This window comes from Myxocyprinus asiaticus, chromosome 45, assembly GCF_019703515.2.
Source record: "Myxocyprinus asiaticus isolate MX2 ecotype Aquarium Trade chromosome 45, UBuf_Myxa_2, whole genome shotgun sequence".
Classification (NCBI taxonomy): Eukaryota; Metazoa; Chordata; class Actinopteri; order Cypriniformes; family Catostomidae; genus Myxocyprinus; species Myxocyprinus asiaticus.
Genome location: NC_059388.1, coordinates 2,691,369 through 2,717,591, shown reverse-complemented (window position 1 = coordinate 2,717,591; position 26,223 = coordinate 2,691,369). Strand labels below are relative to the sequence as shown.

At 37.7% G+C, this 26,223-nt stretch overlaps 1 protein-coding gene across 2 annotated transcripts in view; it reads left to right on the top strand.

The window, feature by feature from the left end:
- tmem19 (transmembrane protein 19) overlaps nt 1-26,223 on the top strand; it is a 98,423-nt gene that overhangs the window by 5,625 nt on the left and 66,575 nt on the right. For both annotated transcript variants that reach the window (XM_051688776.1, XM_051688775.1), the window contains exons 2-3: nt 12,796-12,945; nt 14,953-15,066. In XM_051688776.1, the coding sequence (XP_051544736.1) occupies nt 12,816-12,945; nt 14,953-15,066 (244 nt within the window). In that variant the 5' untranslated portion in view covers nt 12,796-12,815. The remainder of the gene's footprint in view (nt 1-12,795; nt 12,946-14,952; nt 15,067-26,223) is intronic.

The following is a 26,223-nucleotide window of genomic DNA, read 5'->3' as shown; positions in this document are numbered from 1 at the left end:
AATCAATTAGGGGCAGGTTGTAAAACAAGAAGCACAGCTTCTCTGCATTTACACCTGCCGAGTCAAGAGATAAACAGTGGCAGCGGTGATACACTGTATTCTGCTATACAAGTTCAGGGGAAACTTTCAACAGTGGAAAACCAGACTTTTAAATATTACATTTTGTAAATACAATGACTGGAATTATTCAGTTGAAGGGGGTAACAAATTGTGAATCCTGAACAAAAGAGTTTGGTGAATACATGTTTACACATTAGCTTCCACTCAGCTGACAAGCAATGAAAGTAGCTACGTGATTAGCTAGTTAGCTATTAGCTCGTTGTCACGGAGCATAAAAGATGGACATTGTTTATTTACCTTCCAGCATTGCGTCTCACCAACTAGGTAACAACGTAGCGTGAAATCAACACTCAACAGACACAATCCACCACTGCACCATTGTCTGCTGAGCTGCAAAAAGATGCTCTGATGCTTACCTTTCAATCTGCTACGTTACTGACAAACTATAGCTGGCTAACATAACAAACAGATGTGATAAGCACGAGTGACATGGTTGTCAGGGACAGGGTTAATGTTGTATTAGTTATATTGAAAAGGGAAAATGATGGGGTCATTGCTTATTAACTTTCCAGTATGTATTTCACAAACTAGTTAGCAACTTACCGTGAAGACACCGCTTAACTCCGCACTGTCTGCAGAACCACCGTCAGCTCAGCTCTGTAAACAATGGAGTCGGAGCACGCTCTGCTGGACAAACTATGTTATGACACCAATTCTAAATCACCCCAAGCATTGTTTCCTGCATTATATGTTCTGAAAAAAGTTTTCATATCTGCGCATATTGGAAAACATATACGCCGATACTATATATCTGTGAAAGGCTAATATCGGCCGATAAATCGGTCGGGCAATAATGTGAACGCTGTTTTCCAAACTCGGGTGCGCACCCGCAAACTGCAGACAAGACTACCTGTAGGAGGTGGTCTGAGTACGGTTTCACTGGAACTGTGCCGCGGTTCGCATGAGTGAGAAAGCAACCTGTACTCGGGTCTGCACTTGTTCAGGAAATAAAATGACTTGTGCATGCGTTTTTGCCGATTTAAGCATGATGACATCATCAGTTGCACAAAAACTAACACACACACGTGCATCGTGAGTGGCAGGGAAATGTTTCGGGACACAGAATAGGTGAGGTGCCTTTTATATATGTGAGTGTGTGAGCATGGAACCAGCTGTGTCCTCAAAAAAGATAGTTTGTGAGCATCAGATATAGTCTCCTTCCCCTGGACATGTACAACTTCTGAATTACAGCATGCGAAACACAGAGGCGCAAGTGTCGTTCACTCTGGTATGCATAATTACACAAAATTAATAACAAACACACAAATATAGCAACCTGTGTTGTGCTTTCCATCATGTGCACGTTTGTGATGATGTAAGTTGATGACAGAAAAGCTCCGGGGTTCAACAGAATCATAATGAGTCTGAAACCAGCCAATGCTGCGGGGGTCGCCGGAAACAATGATGCTCGGATTCAGACCGCAGCAAACTTGCCCAGTGTGAAAATCACCTAAGATAACTTAATGGAACTGCATTACATTTAGTTGTGCACCAGTGTTAATAAAGACAATCCACACAAAATATAGGCCCTCAAAATATAAGCATCGGACCATAACTCTCTGCCTCTCAGGGCTTGAGAGATTTCCCAATGTTTAGTTTATCTTTATCTTTATTTTCACTGCTGTTGTGTTTCAGGCAAAACAGAGACTGAGATGACAGGGAGGATTTTCAGTTCTCTCCACTCTGATTCTTTCTCCCCCAATTCAAACAGTTCAAAGACCCGTTTTAAACCAGTTTTAGCTGATCTTGAACATTGAGATTAGTGGTAAATATAAAAAGTTATATTTATATAGTGCTTTCCTCACAAAGCATCACCAATGGCTTTCTTCAAACTTTTTCCATCTAAAAATAACTCAGCAATCTGTAGTTTATCACTTTTCCAATGAAAAAGCCATTTTCAGTATTGTGACAACACCAACAAAAGAATTTACCTCGTTCACTAGACAATACAATGCAAATCTCAAATAAACTTCCATTTGTTTATTTCAATACATACTAATATATTGTTTCTTTGTATCTTGTATCGGGGGTATTACAATTTCAGTTGTATGATTAGACAATTATACCAAATTGATCTCATCTGCTTTTTTTGGATCAGAATTTTAAATTCTGCATTTAATTATTTTTCTAAAACAAACACACTGCAAGGTTCTCTGTTGTTTGATTGTGGCGTCTCATAAATGGAGGTACATCCAAAATGAACCTATCAGTCATGTTCAACCCTTATCAATCACGCAATATAACACTATTGCAAACTATCGATAATCTTAAATTGGTGCGCACCAAATCTCAGGCTGCTACTCCCATATCCCTTGATCTACCGCTTGGGATCTCAAAGATTCTATATTTTCTCACCCCACAATACATTAAATTTATGGGACTGATCACATCCAATCAGTCCTCAGATTAGGAGATTATTGCCTCTTGCCTATGATGGTAAATCTGTTGCAAAACTCGAGAACTTGTAGATTTGAATTTGAGAACTTGTAAGATGAAATTTACACTCACAATCCTGATGTGAAAACGTGTTGAATGTTGCAATCTGCACTCACAGACAATAATCCAAAACCTGTTTTTTGAATTCAAATTTACATACAAATAGTCACAAATATGTAAAATTACATTCATATAAATACAATGACAGACACAAACTTGTATGACATAATTACCTTTGTACTTTAATTGACTGTCGCAGTACAACCTCTCAAATCTGCCACTGCATCTTAAAATCTTCCCGCTATGACTTTTGCAACAACTTTTTCAAAAAACCTGTAGCAAAACTCACTTGTGCACTTGAAAATCAAGAGAGCAGACTACCGGTGCTGGGCAGGGGCTGGGCAAATTAATTTGTGACAAATTACAAGACCTGGAACGACTGATGCTGGACCAATCAAAACGGATAATCTTAGAACACGATAACGTTACGCAACAGAGCCAGTGCTCTTTTTGTAAGCAAAACGAGTCCAGCGGTGCCAATGGCTGGCTGATGCAGTGGCAGGATAAGTTAAATCAGGACTGTAACCACATAAACACTGAGGGGGACAAGTCCCCCCCAATAATCAGATATGGCCAGATTGTCCCCCCAATAATTGATATCCTTGTTGCTATTCTGCTGCAGTTCATTATGCACTGCTGTCTAATTGTCATTAAGTTGTTGCAGGAATAACATAATGGTTTAAAAAAATAAATATTTTTTAGCATGCACAGTAGTCTTAATGCCACTCTTCAGTGTCATATGAGATAGCCAATCAAATAAATGAAGGCGGGACTTAAGTTGAGTCTCTGAGCGGGAACCTCGTGGATTATCCCAGCGCCATGCATCAGCAAGCAGTTAAGGTTAAGAGTGTTTGTGTTATGTGAGATGTCAGTATCTAACTAAACATGCAATATTTGACCACTGTTTTATGATTGAAATGTTGTACTGACCGACATTAATTTCCAAGGGCGCAAACTATTCACCATTTGGCTAAATTCACCATTTTGAATTTAAAATATGTCACGTACAGTACGTGATTCATATATTCATAATCATGAATGTGAAAACATTAACAGAGCAGTTTTCAGCATGTGAGACTTAAGACAAAGAGTGAATGTGTGCATGTTGTTAAGGAACTGAATGAATGTGGTAATCTGGCAGGCTTTTGTAGTAGCTTTTTACAAAATTCTCTTGACATTCTCTTAGAAAATGATCTATAAAAAAAACACAAAGTAGAGCGTTATCATCACCCAGATTAGAACTAGAACATGGTAAGACCAGTGACTTGTGACTTCTATTGTGCTTTTACTCACTCATTTACTCACCCTTATGTTGTTCAAAACCCACATGCTGTTACTTTTGTATTCCACAGAATAACAGTTTATAGTGAGCAGGAGCTGTCAAGCTTCAAAAAGGACAAATACTATAAAGCACTATTAAAAGTTCAGTATAAAGACGTCATAACAGTAGTCCATATGACAAGTGCACTATATTCCAAGATTTCTGGGGCCATACAGCAGCTATGTGTTGTATGGACTACTTTTATGGTATATTAATAATGATTTTTATTTGGACCTTGACAGTAGTGCTCAAAATGAAGTGTTTTTGTATGGAAAAGAGCAGTGTTCAGGTTCTTGAAGAAAAGATTGTGTTATGATTCTACTGGGGAAAAAAACACAATGAGGGACAACTTGAGGGCAGTAAATAATTTTGTGTATTTTCTTTTTGCTAGCCAGCTGACACAGTCATGTCATTTTACAGATACATCAGTGATGAAAAGAAATTCAAATTATATTAATCTTTTCTTTGAGACAGCACAAAAAAGAAAGAAAAGATGACTGAAATTGCTAGCAATGTGAACTTCTGTGTGAAAAAAATAAATTATACAATTTTGGGCCTTTATCGTATTTAAAGCCTTTATTCAGAAAATTATTGCATTCAGCACCTTTACTATTTATAAGGCCCAAAGAGGACAGTTATATTTGCGAACCCTCCACCCCCAAAATGGTTTGGTCCCCCCCCCAATGTTCAAGACATGGTTACGGCCTTGAGTTAAATAACTTGACAATTAAATGATTGAGAGTGAATTTATCTTGTAACAAATGAAATGAGACTATTTGATCACGTTGATCAATGCAGAATTCGGCGCCGACAGACCACACATGTAATGTCTAAGGATGTTTGCATTCAGTAAAACAACAAGAGATGTATGTGTGCATCGTTTTGCTGTATTTCAGTAAATTTATGACATTTATTTATCATCGGTATTATTTAAATGTTTTATTAAAATGTTTAAACAAAGTCTGGTATCATGTTGCTTAAGTGCTTGGACGGAGACATGTTTGATTTGTTTTTTAAGTGTAAAACACAACTTCCAAAAACTTCTCCTTGTTTTCACATGAATGGATAACTATATTAATCAGGCACTATAGTTTACTCAATTTAATCTTACGTTTTTACTATTCTTACTAGTTTTTCAGATTAACAATTTTTATTGATTCACATATTTGAACAAAGAAAAACAAAACATATATACACAGAATCAACATTAACCCCCACTATTACCCCTCCCAATCCCACCCTGGCCCCCAACAACATCCCAGTGGTCGTACATGATATAGACAGTACTTGCTTAGATGAATTGCAGTGCTGCTGTAATTATTGTAAGAAACCCATTTGTGAAATAAAGATAATATTGTGCACAGTGTGCATTCTTGTTTGACGTGAGACTCTGTTCGTATACAGGTGCATCTCAATAAATTAGAATGTCGTGGAAAAGTTCATTTATTTCAGTAATTCAACTCAAATTGTGAAACTCGTGTATTAAATAAATTCAGTGCACACAGACTGAAGTAGTTTAAGTCTTTGGTTCTTTTAATTGTGATGATTTTGGCTCACATTTAACAAAAACCCACCAATTCACTATCTCAACAAATTAGAATATGGTGACATGCCAATCAGCTAATCAACTCAAAACACCTGCAAAGGTTTCCTGAGCCTTCAAAATGGTCTCTGAGTTTGGTTCACTAGGCTACACAATCATGGGGAAGACTGCTGATCTGACAGTTGTCCAGAAGACAATCATTGACACCCTTCACAAGGAGGGTAAGCCACACACATTCATTGCCAAAGAAGCTGGCTGTTCACAGAGTGCTGTATCCAAGCATGTTAACAGAAAGTTGAGTGGAAGGAAAAAGTGTGGAAGAAAAAGATGCACAACCAACCGAGAGAACCGCAGCCTTATGAGGATTGTCAAGCAAAATCGATTCAAGAATTTGGGTGAACTTCACAAGGAATGGACTGAGGCTGGGGTCAAGGCATCAAGAGCCACCACACACAGACGTGTCAAGGAATTTGGCTACAGTTGTCGTATTCCTCTTGTTAAGCCACTCCTGAACCACAGACAACGTCAGAGGTGTCTTACCTGGGCTAAGGAGAAGAAGAACTGGACTGTTGCCCAGTGGTCCAAAGTCCTCTTTTCAGATGAGAGCAAGTTTTGTATTTCATTTGGAAACCAAGGTCCTAGAGTCTGGAGGAAGGGTGGAGAAGCTCATAGCCCAAGTTGCTTGAAGTCCAGTGTTAAGTTTCCACAGTCTGTGATGATTTGGGGTGAAATGTCATCTGCTGGTGTTGGTCCATTGTGTTTTTTGAAAACCAAAGTCACTGCACCCGTTTACCAAGAAATTTTGGAGCACTTCATGCTTCCTTCTGCTGACCAGCTTTTTAAAGATGCTGATTTCATTTTCCAGCAGGATTTGGCACCTGCCCACACTGCCAAAAGCACCAAAAGTTGGTTAAATACCATGGTGTTGGTGTGCTTGACTGGCCAGCAAACTCACCAGACCTGAACCCCATAGAGACTCTATGGGGTATTGTCAAGAGGAAAATGAGAAACAAGAGACCAAAAAATGCAGATGAGCTGAAGGCCACTGTCAAAGAAACCTGGGCTTCCATACCACCTCAGCAGTGCCACAAACTGATCACCTCCATGCCACGCTGAATTGAGGCAGTAATTAAAGCAAAAGGAGCCCCTACCAAGTATTGAGTACATATACAGTAAATTAACATACTTTCCAGAAGGCCAACAATTCACTAAAACATTTTTTTTTATTGGTCTTATGATGTATTCTAATTTTTTGAGATAGTGAATTGGTAGGTTTTTGTTAAATGTGAGCCAAAATCATCACAATTAAAAGAACCAAAGACTTAAACTACTTCAGTCTGTGTGCATTGAATTTATTTAATACACGAGTTTCACAATTTGAGTTGAATTACTGAAATAAATGAACTTTTCCACGACATTCTAATTTATTGAGATGCACCTGTATTTATCCATTCAGAATAAAACAGGTCATTTTAAATATCTTTTACATGACAGTAATTCATTTCTTAATTCTAGTTAAAGGTCTTTTTAAGCATTTATCAACCCGTCCATGCTGATCAATCCTTAAAATCAAGCACTAAGAAAGTGCACCTTGACGCCTTAAGAATAAGATTTATAATTGCCTGACCACGATGACTTGCTTTAATCATGATTATTTGAGATTACCATGGTCATGTGCGCTTTAATTTAAATCATATATTGACATCTAAATAAGGGAATTGAGCGATTACTAAAAACATTAGAAAATGCACATTTCTATATCTCAAATTTAGGTGCAGCAGGAAAATAGATTCATTATAACTTACACTGAATTCTATATAAAGTAGATAGCCATCAAGTAAGTACTATGATCCATTTTGATTGGCCTGGCATCAGTTGTTCCAGCTCCAGTGATTAGTCACAGCTTCGTTGGCCCTGCCCCCACCCAACACCGGTAGTCTGCTCTCTCACATCTTGATTTTCAAGTGCTCAAGTGAGTTTTGCTCATACTCGCCTGTTCTCTCTCCGTCTGCAGCCAAAATTGAGAGAACTGGCCTCAAAGAATATACCTCACGAGACTTCACCAACAATCAATCTAGAAATTAAAAGAAAGAAGATGAAAACTCACCTTCCCAATCTTTGCCTTGCAGGAGAAAAATCACAAAGTTGATCCAATTTCAACTTTATCTCGGTTGCAACCTCCGATTAGTGGAGGCTGATCCAGCAGATGGAAAATAACTCCAATAACTCAGATAAGTTGAAGAAGGAATAACTATTTTAATTGGTAAAATTAAATGAATGAAATAAAATCAATTATAATGACCACTGAATAAATGCAAAATAATAAAGAAAAAAATGTTGAATATTTAGTAAATAGGTCTTAAAGACTTAACTCCTAAATTAAGTCTATAGTATGTTGTCTCATCTAATGAACTAAGTAAAAGAAAGCATTAAGATAGAGTGAGGCCTCAGAGATGTAGTCGTTGCAGAGAGCGAGGAGAGAAGAGCTGAAAAGATATTTGTCCTAACCTATATAATTCAAATCTGCGTGCGAGCTTGGTTTATCGCAATGTTTTTGTTCTGACAGAGAAAACAACACATTCAGCCTGGGTCTCGATGATATTCAAGGCCTAAAACTGTGTAAGCAGTGTAAAGATGTTTTTATAATAACCTTAACTAATTGTAGCACTTACAGTAGTTAGGTATCATGAGTGACAAAAATTGTCACTGAACACGGAATAAGAAAATAAATTCTTAATATCCCTGCATACATTTTGAGAATTATCAAGTACATTGATGACATAACTGCATAGATAAATGAATACATAAAGAATGGATATATGAATATTGCTTAATAGTGGATTATAATTGATTACAAGCATAATATAATATAAGCAAAGTATAAAATAAAGAAAATCGTCTGTCCACATGCATCAAAAACAAAATTGTTACATTTATTTTCTAAAATGTTAACACCATTTACTTTTATTTGTGTGTCATACGTGGAAAGATTCATCCACCCAGAAGACATGTCACCTGATATTAGTTCAATAAGGTCATCCGGATGGCATCAAATACTATTGCAAATTCCTTTGTACTTATAGGAATCTTATAGTGATTATGGAAGTCATAATAATTAAAAAGTCGTCAATTACTCTTAAATAACTGTCTCACCTTTATAATATCATTATCATACCAGTTTCTGAAAAATAAAGTCCTGTTCTTAAACTGAATATTCTTGTTATTCCAAATAACGGATTTGTATGGAGAGAAGTTGTGTTTTTACATGAGCATCCAAGATAATAAAACCTGCTTATTGAAATGAGGTAACTTCACAGGAACCTCGTTTACATCAAAATTACATTTGAAGAAAAACTCCAAACCACCCATCTTATCAAAAAACAAGTTGGGGTTATTTTTACCCATTTTATTTTTTAACAAACAATTCAAAGAATAAAAATCGAGTACGTTTAAACCACTTTCTTCTGTTGGATTGCTTACAATACCCTTTTTAATATAGTGAGGTCTGACTCTGTTCTTCCAGATAAAGTTAAATAATAGGGTATCTACTTTTATAGTGGATTGTGGTACGTTTAATGCAAGTGCTGTATACACTAAGCATGATAACCTTTCAATTTTGGACATCAATACTTTACCTTTCAATGATAGAGCTCTCATTAACCATGCAGTACATTTTCACTGAATTCTTCCTATATTTGGATTAAAGTTCTAATTATTCCTTCCTTTTGGTCTTTGCAGATCTTGATTCCTTAATAATCAACCACCTCCTTTACTAGTATCCCATGTATATTCCCCATGTTATGTGTTTTCAAAGGAAACAAAACACATTTTTAAAGTTTAAGGACAAACCAGACACAGATGAAAAAATATTAAGACAATCAACTGCTTTCTTGATTTTGGTTTCATTTTTCAAGAAAAGGGCAATGTCGTTTGCTAACTGGGAACATTGAAATTCTGTCTAAAAGCTGAATACCTTGAAATCTCTCTTTTTTTTATATGTATGGCAATAGTCTGCGTGACTTATAAAAAAAAGAAAAGGTGAGATTGTCTCATACCTCTATTGATTTCAAACCATAATGTTGTTCCATATGGCAACTTAATTGAGCTGTTACAGTCATTGGATAAAGTTTGAACAGCATGTTTAAAAAATTGTCCAAAACCAAAAAATGATATTGTCAACAATATAAAATGCTTTAAAAAAAATAAACAAAATTAAACTATTACTTCAATAAACACATTGTGATCAATTAAATCCAAAACAAGCCTTATATTGTTACAAATGTGTCGACCTTTCATAAATTCTGATTGATAGTCATCAATATTGGGATAAAGACAAGTCCAAGCAATCGAACCAAGTGGAACATAGAGACATCTTTAACAATTTAGGGAGCTTTCACACTTGGTTCGATTGCTTGGCGTTATTGTTTTTAGACATTTCCGTTGAAACGAATTGTGGGTTATGAGTGCCCACGAAGGATACACCTCATACATCCTGCGAATTCCCATGAAAGAAGGTCACATTCGAAGGCTGCATTCAAAGTGTCCTACTCGCTTTTCTGAAACGAGACAGCCTCGATGACATATGCGGCTGACAAATGCGACCTCCGGAGGACGCAGCCTGTGTTAAGTACACAATTCACCATTTTGTCTTACTGTACTGGCAGAGTTTTTATAGTCGAAACAAGTGAAAAAATCTACCAGTGCTGAAGAAGTAATCCAAAGTATTTAGAATATGTTACTGACCTTGAGTAATCTAACGGAATACGTTACAAATTACATTTTACAGCATGTATTCTGTAATCTGTAGTGGAATACATTTCAAAAGTAACCCTCCTAACCCTGATTGTAAAGCCACACAGATTAAAAAAACAATTTCTCAGCTCCTCAAAACTACCTCCATGCTGGTCCAACAAAAGCATTCCATTGACAGATGCTCGGAAAATGATAAGGAATTTAAGGAAACAAAACTGCAATGCTCCCGTTAGCTTAGCAGGGGTTTGATTGTCACCAGAGACGTCTCCTAGCAACCCAATTGATAAACAATGCTGCAATGCTAGCACTTGTACTACAGGTGTACAATTATCAAAAGAGAGTATAATTCCATGTTTTATACACTTGTTTCTTCAGGTATTGTTAAATAAGCTTTAATATCATGTAATGTAGGAACTTTGACTCATTTATCAATATTATTTAATAAAAGTGAATGTTTATCACTTACTTTGTATATCTCCCCTGGTGCTAACAAGTTTGTGTGACATCACGCACCTGCATCTCGGCAAAGCTGGTGTTGTAAAGAGTTTCCAAGTTGGAATTTCAACTTGAAGTGGCATTCCATTGCACCTTTCCTTGTAGGAAGTTGGGAAATCTGACTTTCCGAGTTGAATGGAATGCAGCATAAATATGGAGAGACAGAGGCTAGTTGTCACTTTTAACTCCACAGAATATTTCCCAGGGCAGGTTCATTTTTGAAAGTCATTAGACTCTTTTGAGATGAGCAAATTCACAAGTAGGATCATATCAATTGTAGATGCAGACAGTGCAGGCATTTAGAGAAAAACAACAATGACTGATGATCACCGACAGGTGCATGCCGGTTAGAACTCTGTCCGATTTGCTGTGCTGTCATGACGACGTATGTAAAAAAAATTCCTGTGAGAGTGAGGCGGTCGCAGTCTCTGGAATGTGGAGGTAGGCAGCGCAGATGTTTTTTCCTAGGTGCGCAAACTGCAAGCATGATGGGAAACGACTTGCTGATGACACCGCCTAATGCTCATTGGCTTAAACAACCGTGATGCTTTGTTCTTTTTTTTTTAATGTTTGATTTCTAAACTCTGATAAATTCATGCAATTTGTGTTGCTGCTTCCAGATGTGGGAAAGAAGTTGTGACGGTCATTACACAGAATTTGTTTCCGAAAAGATAAAACATTTTATTTCCATGGCCTGTTTTCCCATTTTTGAGTTCTAATCTGAAATGGGTAGATCATGTTCAGCAAGTTGAGCACACCTGGAGCAGCCAATATCTTTCAGCTGGAATCATAAACATTTTTATATTATAGATCTGCTTTGGGTGTCTGTTGGCTCTAGAGATTGTTTGAACATTCATTTTGTTGTCTTTATTATTCAGTCATAGAGTACATCAAAACTTAGGCCATTGAACGCATTTTCGCAGAATGTGACTTCACCTTAACAACATTGTGCAATCTGAGTTACATAATTTTTCAGATTACTCAATTAATTGTCAGAATAATCGTTAGATTACTCGGTTACATCGATTACAATTGTACTCATGTTTTTTACACCGCTTTACTTAAATTCATAATCAGTGATGTCCAATCATACTTCCCTTGGTCTGCTTGGCCCTGTAATTGCTGCTTGCAGCTATATCTAGGGGCCAAGCACCGAAGGTGCAAAGGCACCTATTGTATCTGTTCCATTTCTTATTAGAGTTGTTCTTCCTCTGGCTGGAAGTCTATTGCAAACAAATAAACAGTTTGAAGGAAAGTTATGAAATTTGGCACTCAATAGGGGTGGGTATGTCTAGACCCAACACAAAATTTGGGGTCTCACCACCAGATAAAAAATGCACTTTTCTTTTGTGCGTACCTTATAAATCATTTGGTCTAGAAACAAATGCTTTGTTCTTCTGATTACTCTCCTCATGGAGATAGTAATGGACCCCTTAAATTAAAAATCCCAAAAACCCATTACAGTGGCCACTATCTTAAACAATGATGTTAATCGTTTTTTTTTTTTTTTTTGCTTCTCCTAAAGATGTCTTCCGATTGTCACAATATCTCTCAGGTGATCTTCAGACTGAGGTTTTTGATTTACACAACCGTTATCGAATTACGCTGTAACTAAGTTAACGAGGTTGTTGTAAAACAGGAAGTGAGGCTGTGTCTCATTTACGCTTTGTCCTATAGAAGTGAAGCTTCGTTAGGACCATGAACTGAGGTAACATGAAAAGTTTTGTGACAGCGCCACCTTTGGGTCAAAAAAGTCCTCTTACAACTATATTTTATGTTTTTTTTGTTTTTTTTTATGTATTTGAAAAATTATGAAATGTATTGTGAATTGCTTAATTATTTGTAAAATGTTTATATTTAAATGTGTGTGTGTGTGTGTGTGTATATATATATATATATATATATATATATATATATATATATATATATATATATATATATATATATATATTTATTTATTTAAAATTCCAAATATACATATATAATTTCTACAACCTTTTAAAGTGTTATAAAAAATAATTTATGTTGACATTTCACCTAGTTCTGTCTGATTTTATGTTTCTCATAGATTTGCGCTTATCAAGGAAAATGCACTTTGAGGATGAAGGATACATGAAGGATTACATCCAGATGATGGCTTACATGATTTTGTTGTGTTTGACACTGGCCATTTCATTATCGTTCTGGGTCCTGTCCATAACCGCCAGCACATACTATGGTGAGACAACACTTTCAATTTTGAGTTATTTTGTCATATTTGAAGAAGAATTTAGCCAGTGGTGATGCATACATTCTGGAGTTTCTAGAGCAGGGGTACTCAGCTTTGGAAAGCCAGGGCCTGGAAAGCAGGATCCCTTTAGCCTCGAGGGCTGCACCTTTTTTTTTAAATTTTTTTTTTTTTAATTTAAAGGTATAGTTCACCCAAAAATGTTCTCATCATTTACTCACCTTCCAGCCATCCTGGTGTTTCCAAGTGTTTCTGCAGAACACAAAAAAAGATTTTTAGAAAAATATCTCTGTTCTGTAGGTCCTTAAAATGCAAGTGACTGTTGACCAGAACTCCAAAAGTTCCAAAAAGTAGATAAAGTCAGCATAAAAAGTAATCCGTAAGATTCAAGTGGTTTAATCAATGTCTTCTGAAGCAATTCAGTTGGTACTAGGTGAGAACAGACAAAAATATTATTCCTTTATCACTGTGCATCTTGTCATTACAGTCTCTAGGCACGATCATGACTTCAAGGTGGATTGCACTTCCTAGCGCTTGACGTATGCGCAGAGCGCTAGATGGCGCTATAGGAAGTGTAATCAAGTTTGAAATCATGATCGCCAAGGAGACGATGAGATGTACATTGTGTCTGCATGACCAATTATAGACCAGGCTTCCAAATTCACTCAGTGTAGTGCCTCTTTAATTCCCCATCTCAAATTAAAGGAAAGAACATTATCAGTATGTTGTATGTACACGATCAGCCACAACATTAAAACCACCTGCCTAATATTATGTAGGTCCCCTGCCCCTCACTGGATGTATTTTGTTTTTTGAGTAAATTCTAGAGACTGTTGTGTGTGAACATCCCAGGAGATCAGCAGTTACAGAAATACTCAAACCAGCCCGTCTGGCACCAACAATCATCAATACGAACAGCCAATCGTGTGGCAGCAGTGCAGTACATAACATCATGCAGATACGGGTCAGGAGCTTCAGTTAATGTTCACATCAACCATCAGAATTGGGAAAAAATTGGAGCGTGGCATTGTTGGTGCCAGATGGGCTGGTTTGAGTACGGTCAGAGAATGTCCAGACTGGTTCGAACTGACAAAGTCGATGGTAACTCAGATAACCACTCTGTACAATTGTGGTGAGAAGAATATCGTCTCAGAATGCTATTCTGAGATGCGGGTTGGCCCTGTTTTGGCAGCACAAGGGGGACCTACACAACATTAGGCAGGTGGTTTTAATGTTGTGGCTGATCGGTGTATATGTATGTATATACAGTATATAAATATATGTAAATGTATTTCATTTATTTTTATTTTTGTACTTATGTAGATTTGTACTGTACACCCAACTGAGGTAGAGGGATATGGGAGGGGGTGGAGTTGAATGGGATTTGATTTAATTTAACTGTATGCTTCACATTTCTATTTGGCTGTTAAAATAAATAAAAAATGCTTTGTGTCTAAGCAGTGACATCTCTTGTCAAATGTTACTCTGTCTTGCCCTGTTCAGACCTGGTATTAACATCCATCTCGGGAGGTCTGATCACAGGTGCACAGCCCTAAATACAGGTGGGAACGGGGTCCAAAATGAACAGGTCGGTAGGGAGGTGTACTAAATTACCTGTCACTGTTCAAACAGTACCCACCTTTTAGTTCATTTAATGCTTTGGTTGAGGGTAAAAAAAGCACATATTGCTGGCTTTATCTCCACATATTTATTGGTAGATGGAGGTTTGTCGTGTTATGCAGTACTTTAGTTTTGCAGTATTGGAATATTGCGTGAGTCGTGTCTTACTCCCAGCTGCCAAATTTAGGCAAAAAGCCAAAATGCACCTGTGGATCACTTATAAGGTTCCATCTCTTTTAAGAAACTGCCTTAGAAGGAAGCTACCTCTATAGGCAGTAGTCAGTGAGGCAGCTCACTAGTTTTTTTTTTAGCAGACCTTTATGTGTCTCATGTGTCTACTGGTCTGTAATTCATTGCATATTATTTACTGTTTTTCAGGTACACTAGAACCAGTATCACCATTTCGATGGCTGTTTTCAGTGCTCGTCCCTCTCATTATCACCTTTCGAGCCTTTAAAAGAAAGAGTCTTGATCATGGGGGTGCAATAGGAGGTAAGGACTATACTTTGAAGTTCTGATGATCTAGCAGGATAACTGTGTGCATCAATTACAAGATCATTATTCAAAAGAAGCTCAAATCCTTCATTCTTACACAAACTCACTAGTGCTGCAGTTAACGATTAATTTTATAATAGATTGATCTTCGATTATTTCTTTGATTAATCGTATAAAACAAGTAAAATTTTATTCAAATGTATTTATTAAAATTCAGTCTTCGATACACTCACAATACTTTAAACAAAGTCCAAATGAAGAAAAGCTAAGTTTGAATGTTTAAGACATATTCAAAACAGTTCCTTTCCTTTAATTGTAAAACAACTAAAAGTACTGTTCATTAAAGTGCAAATGATCATTCAGAGATGGAGTGGGACTAAAGGCAATGGTGACACCAGAATAGAAATATGAATAATTCTGCTCAGCTAAAAATGCAGAATTATATTAGATACATATGTTTGCACACTGTCACTGATCACATTTTTAATATTTCAAATGAATATTGTAAGTTCTAACATAATATTGTCACTGGTTGCATGTTTCTAAAATATTCTTCACAAAAATACATTTTTAATGGCATTGTTTGCCAGTAAAATATTGTTTGCCATAAACCGCAAAGCACAGTTTAATCCAAACGATTGTGTGCCCTTTCTCTGTTGCGATTGGTTTGATTATAAAACATAGAAAGTAAAATGTTAGTTATGCACTGGAGAGAAACAGCTCTCAAGCGCATCAAACAGCACAAGCACTCTGTGAAGGCACCTGACGCAGAAACCGGTCCACATTAAACTGTGTGCTTATGATCTTCTTTGAAGTCTTTATAAAGTGCTCCCATGTGCATGATAAAGTGGGTCGTGTTTTTTCTGCTTACATTTTTCTCAACCATTTTTCAAAAGAGTTATCATGAAAACACATTTTTCACGACTGTAAAGTGACATCACTGATGGAGTTTCTCTGTGCACGCCGCACATATCCTACTAATCAATAATGAAATTCATTGTTACTTATTTTCATTATCAGTTTTATCAAAAAGTTGTTGCAGCCCTTAAACTCATGCACATAGCAACATCAAGTAAAGTCTTTTTTATTTTTATTGCACTTTTCACAATACACTGTTTCAAAGCAGCTTTACAGAAAAACATGCTGTAATGTGTAATGTTTTGAATGTCTTAAAGTCCCCAGTGAGCAGTTTCATTGAAATACGTAATTGAAAATCATGGCAAAAAATTGAAAGTAAAGTAAAATACATCCAGCAGATTCACAAACAGACATTTTGTGCTGTGGCTGGCACCGACACGGTGTCCTGTAAGATCATTGTTGGTCATTTGGACTTATTATACTGTATATAATTTATACATGATATTTAATATTATATTTGTTGCCACGTTTGTGTTTTAAAGATAAAATCATAGGCGATAGAGTCGCATAGTGCGGCAGCGTTCATGATTGCATGGTAAAGTTTATGATTCAGCTTAATTACATTATACAGTACATTATTTTGTTATTATTTTATTATTTTGTCACATTGTGTTGTGCTTGTTGCAGCCGAACGAGCCGAGAAGGAGTAAAGAACTCATGCTGGAGGATCCGTCAGTACAGGAAAAACTCATGTGCGAAAGGGTTAACCAATTCAAATAAAAAATTCAGCAAAATTCTTTTTTGAATAAAACTATTTAGGTAATTGCAGCTGTTTATCCATATGTTTTTGACTCAGTTATATACAATTGTGTGTTTTATTACTTTAATTTTTTATAAATTCTTCTTCTTTTTTTTTTTTTTTCAATTTAATGTTGCTACTCTAATCGATCATGTTTGGTCTTGCTTGACAACATGTAAGTCACTAGAGGTGTAAATCGGACGTTTCATCACGATACGATCTTGAATTGATTCTCTTGGCCTGCGATCCAATATTTCCAGATACTTCAAAGTCTGCCGCGATACAGTTCAGGGGCCTGCGATCGATATTTTCCGATATTATGTGCCTATTTTACACAATCAATAAAAATGTTTGGTTTTTTTGCCCTCAAATGCAACCAAAATATTATTTTATTATTTTATTCAGCTCTCTGTATACACATCCACAACAAAATATGGTACTTCAGATCTTGAAGAAAATTATACAGATAAATAATATAAAAAACAGTCACACACAAGTGATCACTCGTTTTATGACAGCTAATTTTTCAGTTTAATCCAATTCAAAGTACTTGCATACCCTTGACTTGTTTCCAACTATTTGTGCTCTCCGTGGTTTTCTTGGCTACAACTTCCACAGTTGTACTGAAAAATTCTGTTACAGTTAACTGGGATGTTAGTAAGGGTGTTGCTGTGTAGATGTGTAAAGTCTTATAACTGATGCTGGAGTTGAGCAGGTGTTTCTCGTTCCCTCGTTAGTGCTGTTCAGAATGTCGGCGTTGTCAAGACGTTTCACATGGTTGAACTTCTCCATGGTGCTTTAAAACAGCAAATTCTCATGTAAAATTCAAATGGGTCACATGCGCAACGATATCGATGGAAGCCCGAATTAATCACGCATGTGAGCCGCTCTGTGTTTGTCACGAGAGTTTGCATTTTAAGGAGCGCCCGGCTGATGCGCTCGCACAGATCCTGCCAATGGAGCTCACATTTTGCGGGAAGCCCGGTTGACGCATGCGCACGCCACACAGATAACAGAGCACAATTTGGCTTCACAGATCCTGCGCACGTCCGTGTTCCACATGAAAAGCGTATTTAGCGCTCATAAAGTGAAATGAATGTAGTAAGGTTGCTTCATCGCCTGAAGGAAATGCGTACGGATGTGGCTGACGTGAGAGTATTAAAATAAACATACATCTTAAAAAAATGTGTATATCAATATTTACATGTTGTATCGATAACATTGGACCGTTGGTCATTGAATCGATGCATTGATCCAGATCGATGAATCGTTACACCTCTATAAGTCACCACCACTGCAATAAAATATGTGGGGCAGTCTGGTCTTAATACATAGTGTGTACATTTATTTCAATTTAATTTGTCCTGATCCAAAGATCTGGGTGAAAATCGAAATAAGTCTAACCATTACGTCTTCTGGAAACTGAATGTCACACCCACAACACAGCAGCATTTTCACCTCAAACAAAGATCTAAACAGCTCCTCCCCCCACATTGAGTTAGAAAGGTGTGAATTGCTGAGGCTCTGGGTATTTAAAACTTATGTCTGTAAAAAATAAAAATAAAAAAATAAGTTAAAGGGTATTTAAATAAAGACCTAAATAATGTGTTACAATGATCAATATTCACAGAATCAATACAATGATTAACATGTGTCTCCACAAAACCCTTCAAAATATTTGTTAATGTTTAGTAAAAGAAAGTGTCTGTCTTTGCGGGGGATGGGAAGAACAGTGTGACCAATAGTAGATAATAGCCCTTATATATTACAAGGCATTTGGCTGTTTGTTTTTTAGTAAATGTACCCAACAGACATGCGGCATTCCTTTTATAGCATATATACACATTTATTCACATAAATATTATTATTTGATATAGAAGACTTAAAAGTCAATTAAAACAGAGGTCACGTGATGCCATGTGAGGTTCGGACGTGTGAACGGCGAGCTCTGCGCACTTTGTTAGTTTTAATACTTTTTATGTCATAAACCAGTGAGATTCGATACACCCTGATCCTTAACTGTTCTAGGAAGGCAATATGTCAAAGAATTGAAAATCCTCGGGCTCTGGAGACATTAAAAGAGACGTATGTGCTCAAGCTGATAGATGCTAAGGATGGCTGTAAAGTATTTACATGTCCCCAGCAAGTGATGTTCTTCTTAAAGTCAATGGAATGAGTAAGTTGTTTTGTGGTATCCACGTTGCAGCCAAGTGGACTGACTCACTGAACATACACTTAACTGTCTGAAAGCTGAGCGCCTTTTTTGTTTCTTTTTGTGCTGGTTCCGCCAAGCGGCTGGAGTTTGTTTTGTGTAGTAGCACACCTTCGGGACAGTGTTGTGGATGAATCTGCACATTCTTTGTGCTTATGCCTCCTATTGGTTGGAGTTTGTTTTGTGGAGTATTTCTTGCAGGACATTGGAGTGATTGGGTCTTTGTTGCACTCATGTAGCAGTCGAATGGGACGGCTCACTGAACATTCATTTGACTGTCTGAGGAAACTAAACGGCCTTTTTTTTTTTTTTTTTTTTTTTTTTTTTTGTGCTTATTCCGCAAGCGGATGGAGTTTGTTTTGTGGAGGAACACACCTTCGGGACAGTTATGTGGATGAATCTACATGTTCTTTGTGTTTATTCCGCCTATTGGCTGGAGTTTATTTTATAGATTATCTTCTGGTGTGTCTCACAAAATTTGTATAGAAACAACAGACTTGAGCAATCCGATAGCAAAGTTGTCGCGGGGGCTCTCGTAGGCGTACATGGACTGTTTGAGTTTAGAGGGATGGATGCCGGTTGGCGCTGTCGTGCGCGGGGTTAAAGCGCACGTTTTTCTTTTTCTGTTTGTTTGGTATGGGGGAAAGTTTGGGGTTTGATTGTTGCACTAATGGGGAATGTGGTCTTTATAATTTTATTTTTGACACAATCTATTTTTTCGAATATGTCAAAATATCAAATGTTAGTATGAATGGATTGTCTCTCTCCACGTGGAATGTGAATGGGTTGGGGCACCCCATAAAAAGAAGGTTATTTCTCTTCTTAAACGTAAGAAATATGATATAGTGTTTCTTCAAGAAATGCATCTTTCCCCGCAGAAAGCTGAAAAATTTGGGAAGATATGGGGTGGATATGTTTTCTTTAGTTCTGTCATTACTGTTTTAGCAGAAATTCGGGGGCAAAGTGTGACTTTAGCTAATATTTACGCACCTAACGCTGATGATCAGGGCTTTTTTATAGATCTTGAAGGGATGTTTCAAGCCGCTGGCACCACTCATGATATAATATTGGGAGGAGACTTTAATCTATTGATGGACTCAGTCCTTGATCAAAGTGAAGTAAAAGTGTGTAAGCCCCCTAGAGCAACATTGATGCTTCACAGGATGTGTAGAAATCTTGGTCTTGCAGATATTTGGAGACTTTTGAACCCATCTGGTAGGACTATACATTTTGTTCATCAGTCCATAAGATTTATTCTAGAATAGATTTTTTTGATATCCAAATCCCTCATTTCATCTATTGTTGATTGCTCAATTGGAAACATCTTAGTCTCAGATCACGCCCTGGTGTGTTTAGAGGTGTTGCCACATATGGAGAAAAATAAATCATATAGTTGGCGCTTTAATGTATCCCTTTTGCAAAATCCTGATTTCCAACAAATGTTAAAGGCTGAAATCAATGTTTATATGGAGACTAACTGGTCCTCAGTATCCTCTGTGGGCGTGGCTTGGGAGGCACTTAAGGCGGTTCTTAGGGGTCGGATCATACAGTATGCCTCATTCACCAAAAAATCCAAAGCACGAGAACTCGTGGAGTTGGAAGGGAATATTAAAAGTGCAGAGGCAGAGCTGAAGCGCCATATGTCAGCTGATGGCCTCAGAGAATTGACCCGATTGAAATATAGATATAAAACTATTTTGTCATGGAAGGTGGAGTTTTGGCTATTCAGGGCAAGACAGTCATACTTTGAGTCGGGGGACAAAGCAGGGAAGCTTTTGGCTAGATATATAATGCAGAGAGAGTCTTTTTCTACCATTCCTTAATTCTATCTTGATCTCTATAGTTCCACATCTTCGTCTACTGATGAAGATATTAGAAACTTTTGGAACCGTTGGAACTTTCTAAACTGATGACTGAGCAAAACAATTATCTTGATTCGGAGATAACCTTAGAGGAGCTTGGTGAGGTAATTAAGGCCAGATGGCTTTGCCACTGAATTTATTAGATCTTATGCTACAGAATTGGCTCCACTTTTGTTGGAAGTTTATACGGAATCATTAAAGAATGGAAAGCTTCCGCTAACCATGACACAAGCCCGGATCAGTCTGATTGTTAAAAAGGACAAAGTTCCAAGCGAATGTAAAAGTTACCCTCCAATTTCCCTGATCCAGCTAGACGTAAAAATATTGTCAAAATCGGTTTGCCAGAATTTAAGTAAAGTTATGAAATCTCTTATACGTATAGATCAGGTAGGGTTTATTCAGGGCCGTAGCTCTTCTGATAACATTAGGCGTTTTATCAATATTATGTGGTCAGTGGTGAATGATCAGACTCCGGTCGCTGCCATCTCATTTGATGCCAAAAAGGCGTTTGATATGGTAGAATGGGATTATCTTTTTAAGATTTTGGAAATATACAGGTTCAGGAATACTTTTATTGGATGGATTAAGTTACTTTATAGATACCCGGTAGCGGTGGTACGAATAAATTGATTAATTTCAGATTATTTTACTCTGGATAGGGGCACCTGGCAGGGTTGCCCTCTTTCCCCATTATTGTTCTGTCTTGCCCTGGAACCATTAGCAGCCACGTTAAGAAGGGAAGATGATTTTCCAGGGGTGGTGGTGGGAGGTGTGGCGCATAAGCTTTTGCTTTATGAAGATGATATTTTATTATTTGTCTCCAACCCCATTAGCTCTATGCCTTGCCTCCATAGAATTATTAATTCCTTTTCTAAGTTCTCTGGATACAGAGTCAAGTGGTCCAAATCTGAAGCTTTGGCTCTGACAGTGTACTGCCCAGTAACGGCATTCCAGCCGGGCACCTTCCAGTGGCGCAAACAGGGCATATTTGGGCATTTTATTCCCAGCAAATTTGTCTGATTTATTTAGAGTTAAATTTGACCCCTTAATAAAAAGGTTTTCGAGCGATGTGGCAGGTGGGCTTCATTACATTTAGCTATGATTGGGAAGGTTAATTTTATTAAAATGTATTCCAAAATTGTACTACCTGTTACAATCTCTCCCTGTAGATGTCCCCCTCTCTTATTTCAAGCAATTTGATGGCATAGCTAAGTCCTTCATTTGGAATGGTAAGCGTCCAAGATTTCATTTTAATAAGTTACATAGGCCGATTGACAAAGGTGGGCTAGACATACCCAAGATTTAGTTTTATTATAATGCATTCGGTCTCAGACATTTGGCTCATTGGTCGCTTCCACCTGAGATAGCCCCTCCCTGATTTTGTATTGAACAGGAAGTTCTTGCCCCTATTTTGCCATTGCAAAGCCTTTCTATCAAACTAATCGGAGAAGTTAAGTCACACCCAGTTATCTTGCATTTGCACTCGGTATGGACAAAAGTGTCCAGAGTGTTTAATTCAGACATTTATTTAAATGTTGCCTCAAGCATATGGCTGAACCCTAAATTATGTATTAATAAGTCCCCATTCTGCTGGTCAGAGTGGATTGTGAGGGGGGTTACTACACTCAGTGACCTATATGAGAGTGGAGTGTTGAGGTCTTTTGAAAATTTGGTTCAACATTTTGGGATTCCCAGATCTCAGTTCTGTAGGTATTTACAGCTGCACCACCTGCTCTGTATTGTTTTTTGGGAGTAGCACCCCCCCCAAAAGTGGCAGATACTCTGGGAGAGGTGATTACTGCTTTTGGAAAAGGTCATGAGGCATCATTGTATTACTCCCTGCTAATTCAGAGTCTGGGGGTCAAAGTTTTATCTCCTCTAGTGGACCTAAACCCAAGATATATAGATAGGACCTAAACCAAGCTAATGCCTCTCCACAAATGCCAAAATAATTCTCAAGCCTATGCAAGAGAATGCTGTGATCTATGGTGTTGAAGGCAGCACTAAGATCTAAAAACACTTGAAGAGAAATACATCCGCAATCAGATGAGAGCAAGTAATTTGTAACTTTAATAAGTGCAGTCTCTGTACTATGATGAGGCCTAAATTCTGACTGAAATTCTTCATACACTACCTGGCCCAAAAAAAGTCACCATGATTGGATCATTATTGCAGTGATTAATGTTTCAGCTGGCAAAAACTGATGCAGTGTGTAGCTTTTCATTTCTTAAATGACCATGTCAGAAGATGTATCTCGTGGTCGTGGAAAAGAAGTTACTGTGTTTCAGAAGAGGTAAATTATTGTTCTGCATCAAGCAAAGAATACAACTAAGGAGATTGCTGAAATCACTGGAATTGGGTTAAGAACTGTCCAATGCATTATTAAAATCTGGAAGGATAGCGGTGAACCGTCAGCTTCACAGAAGAAATGTGCTTGGAAAGAAATCTTGAATGATCGTGATCAGAGATCACTAAAACGCTTGAAGTCACATCGTAAAAAATTGACACGCACAATGCAACGAGAATTTACTGGATTGGGACTAAACAGCTGTGTGGCCACAAGAAGGCCTCTTGTTAGTGAGGCTAATCAGATAAAAACAACTTAAATTTGCTAGGGAGCATAAAGATTAGACTGTGCAGCCATGGAAACAGGTAACTTGGTCTGATGAGTCCAGATTTACCGTATTCCAAATGATGGGTGCATCAGGGTAAGAAGGGAAGCACATGTCATGCAAAGTGCCCACTGAACAAGACTCTGGAGGCAGTGTTATGATCTGGAGTTGCTTCAGTTGGCCAGGTCCAGGCTCAGCATCGTAATGCGGCAATAAAATGAAGTCCGCTGACTACCTGAATGTATTAAATGACCAGGTTATCCCATCAATGGATTTTTTCTTCCCTGATGGCATGGGCATATTCCAAGACGACAATGCCAAGATTCATTGGGCTCAAATTGTGAAAGAGTGGTTCAGGGAGTATGAGGAATCATTTTCACACATGAATTGGCCACCAGAGAGTCCTGAACTTAACCCCAATGAAAGTCTTTGGTATATGCTCGAAAAGACTTTACAGAGTGGTTCGACTCTCCCGACATCAATACAATATCTCGGCCAAAAATATACGCACATCTGGACGGAAATAAATGTTATGACATTGCATAATATTGTCGAAGCAATGCCACGACGAATGCGCACCGTATTCAAAGCTAAAGGCGGTCCAGTGAAATAATAGAGTATGCAACCTTTTTTTGGGCCAGGCAGTGTATATACTGTACAATTTCTATGTAAAAAGTAACGTAGTTGGGAGGACACTACCTTTTCTAGATCGGTCTATAATTAGCCAACAGTCCAGGATCAAGCTGTGGTTTCTTGATAAGTGGTTTGATAACTGCCAGCTTAAAGTTTCTTGGGACATGCCCTAATCAGAGTCAGGAGTTGGCAAACCTGGCATCCAATTAATGAAAGGAGATTAGAGGTGGGTTAGAACTGCTTAGAATTTTAAAAAGCACTCAAACATTTTGAGTTTGTTATTCACAATAGGCATTTACTGATGTTGATCATGCCTCGCAAAAAAGATATCTCAGAAGACCTACTATCTAGAATTGTGTCTTTGCATTAAGCTGGAAAGGGTTACAAAGTTATCTCGAAGAGCTTAGATATTCATCTGTCCACAGTTTGACAAATGGTCTATAATGGAGACTGTTTAATACTGTGGCTACACTCCAAAGAAGTGGCTGTCCAGCCAAGATGAATCAAAGGGCACACTGCTGAATGCTCAGTGTGGTAAAAAGGAACCATAGAGGGACAGCTAAAGACTTGAAGGAATCATTGGAACAGGTTAACGTCTCTGTTCATGAGCTGTGCACCAGCTGAAGCTCAGTAAAAGCTGGATAATGAAGCAGGACAATGACCCTAAACATCAAAGTAAATCCACTCCAGAATGGCTTCAAAAAAAGAAAATCCCAATAGAGATGCTGTGGAATGACCTAAAGAGAGGGATTCGCACCAGACATCCTAAGAATATGGGTGAGCTGAAGCAGTTCTGTAAGGAAGAATGGTTCAAAATTCCTTCTGAACGTTGTGCGGGTCTAATTCGCAGCTACCGGAAATGCTTGGTTGAGGCTATTGCTGCCGAAGGAGCATCGACCAGTTATTAAATCCAAGGGTTCACATACTTTTTCCACAGCACTGTGAATGTTTAATGGGATGTGCTCAAGACATGAAAGACTATAAATGTTTGTGTGTTGTTAGCTTAAGCACATTGTGTTTGTCTATACTTGTGACTTTGAAGATGAGATCACATTTTGTGACCAATTAATGCAGAAAACCAGCTAATTCCAAAGGGTTAAAATACTTTTCTTGCCACTATAGAGTGCTAGAGAAGAATGTATTTATGTTTTATATACTTGAGACAAATCTGGGAGATTATTAGTGAAGCTAGGTCGAAAGAATAGTTGTACCTGATCGATAACATGTATATTGAGTGACCTTAGCTAAGCGCAGCATACACGAGACTAGGTAATGATCTGAGATAACATCACTCTGCGCCATAATTGCTATATTATCAACATCAGTTCCATATGACAGAATTAAATCTAGCTTATGATTATGGCGATGAATTGGTCCTGTCATATTTTGTCTGACCCTAACAGAGTTGAGAATATCGATAAATGCTAATCCCAGTGTATCATTTTCATCATCTATATGAATGTTAAAGTCACCAACAATTAAAGCTCTATCCACAGTAACAACTAGATCTGACAGAAAATCAGCCAATTCTCTAAGGAAATCAGAATATGGCCCAGGTGGTCTATACTGTATATAGTGGCAAGAGCAAAAGATGACAGAGATTTTTTATTTATGTCTGACGATGTCACATTAAGCATTATCACTTTTAAAATGAATTAAACTCATATCCTGACCTCTGAGTAACACCAAAAACATCACTGCAAATTGTAGCAACACCTCCTCGACTGTTTAGGCAAGGCTCATGTTTATAACAATATCCTAGGGGAGTAGACTCAATTAAACTAATACAAACTAACTAACTTTTAGAAGCGCAGTGTAAACACACTACAAACATGGGAGAGTTTTTGAAAATGTGCTTCTTTCTACACAGCAGGGAAAAGAATATAACTCGTTCTCGCTGACCGGGTGCAGTGCAACAGCAAAGCTTTGGATTAGGGTTCAAGAGCACGAAACATGTCTACGCTGCCCTGAAAAAAGAAAATTCTGATGGTGTGACACTGTGCTCCGTCTACATGCTCCCGATGACTTCAGCATAGGTGGAGTGTCAGGCTTCACTAGCCAATCAAATTGGTGTGATGGCAAAGGGTTTCAAAGTCAAAGCCCTTGAAGGGTGCTCCCATAGCATCAGTTTCTGATGCAGTGTTGAAGTTACCTTCTTCAAAGGGAACTAATTTTAGC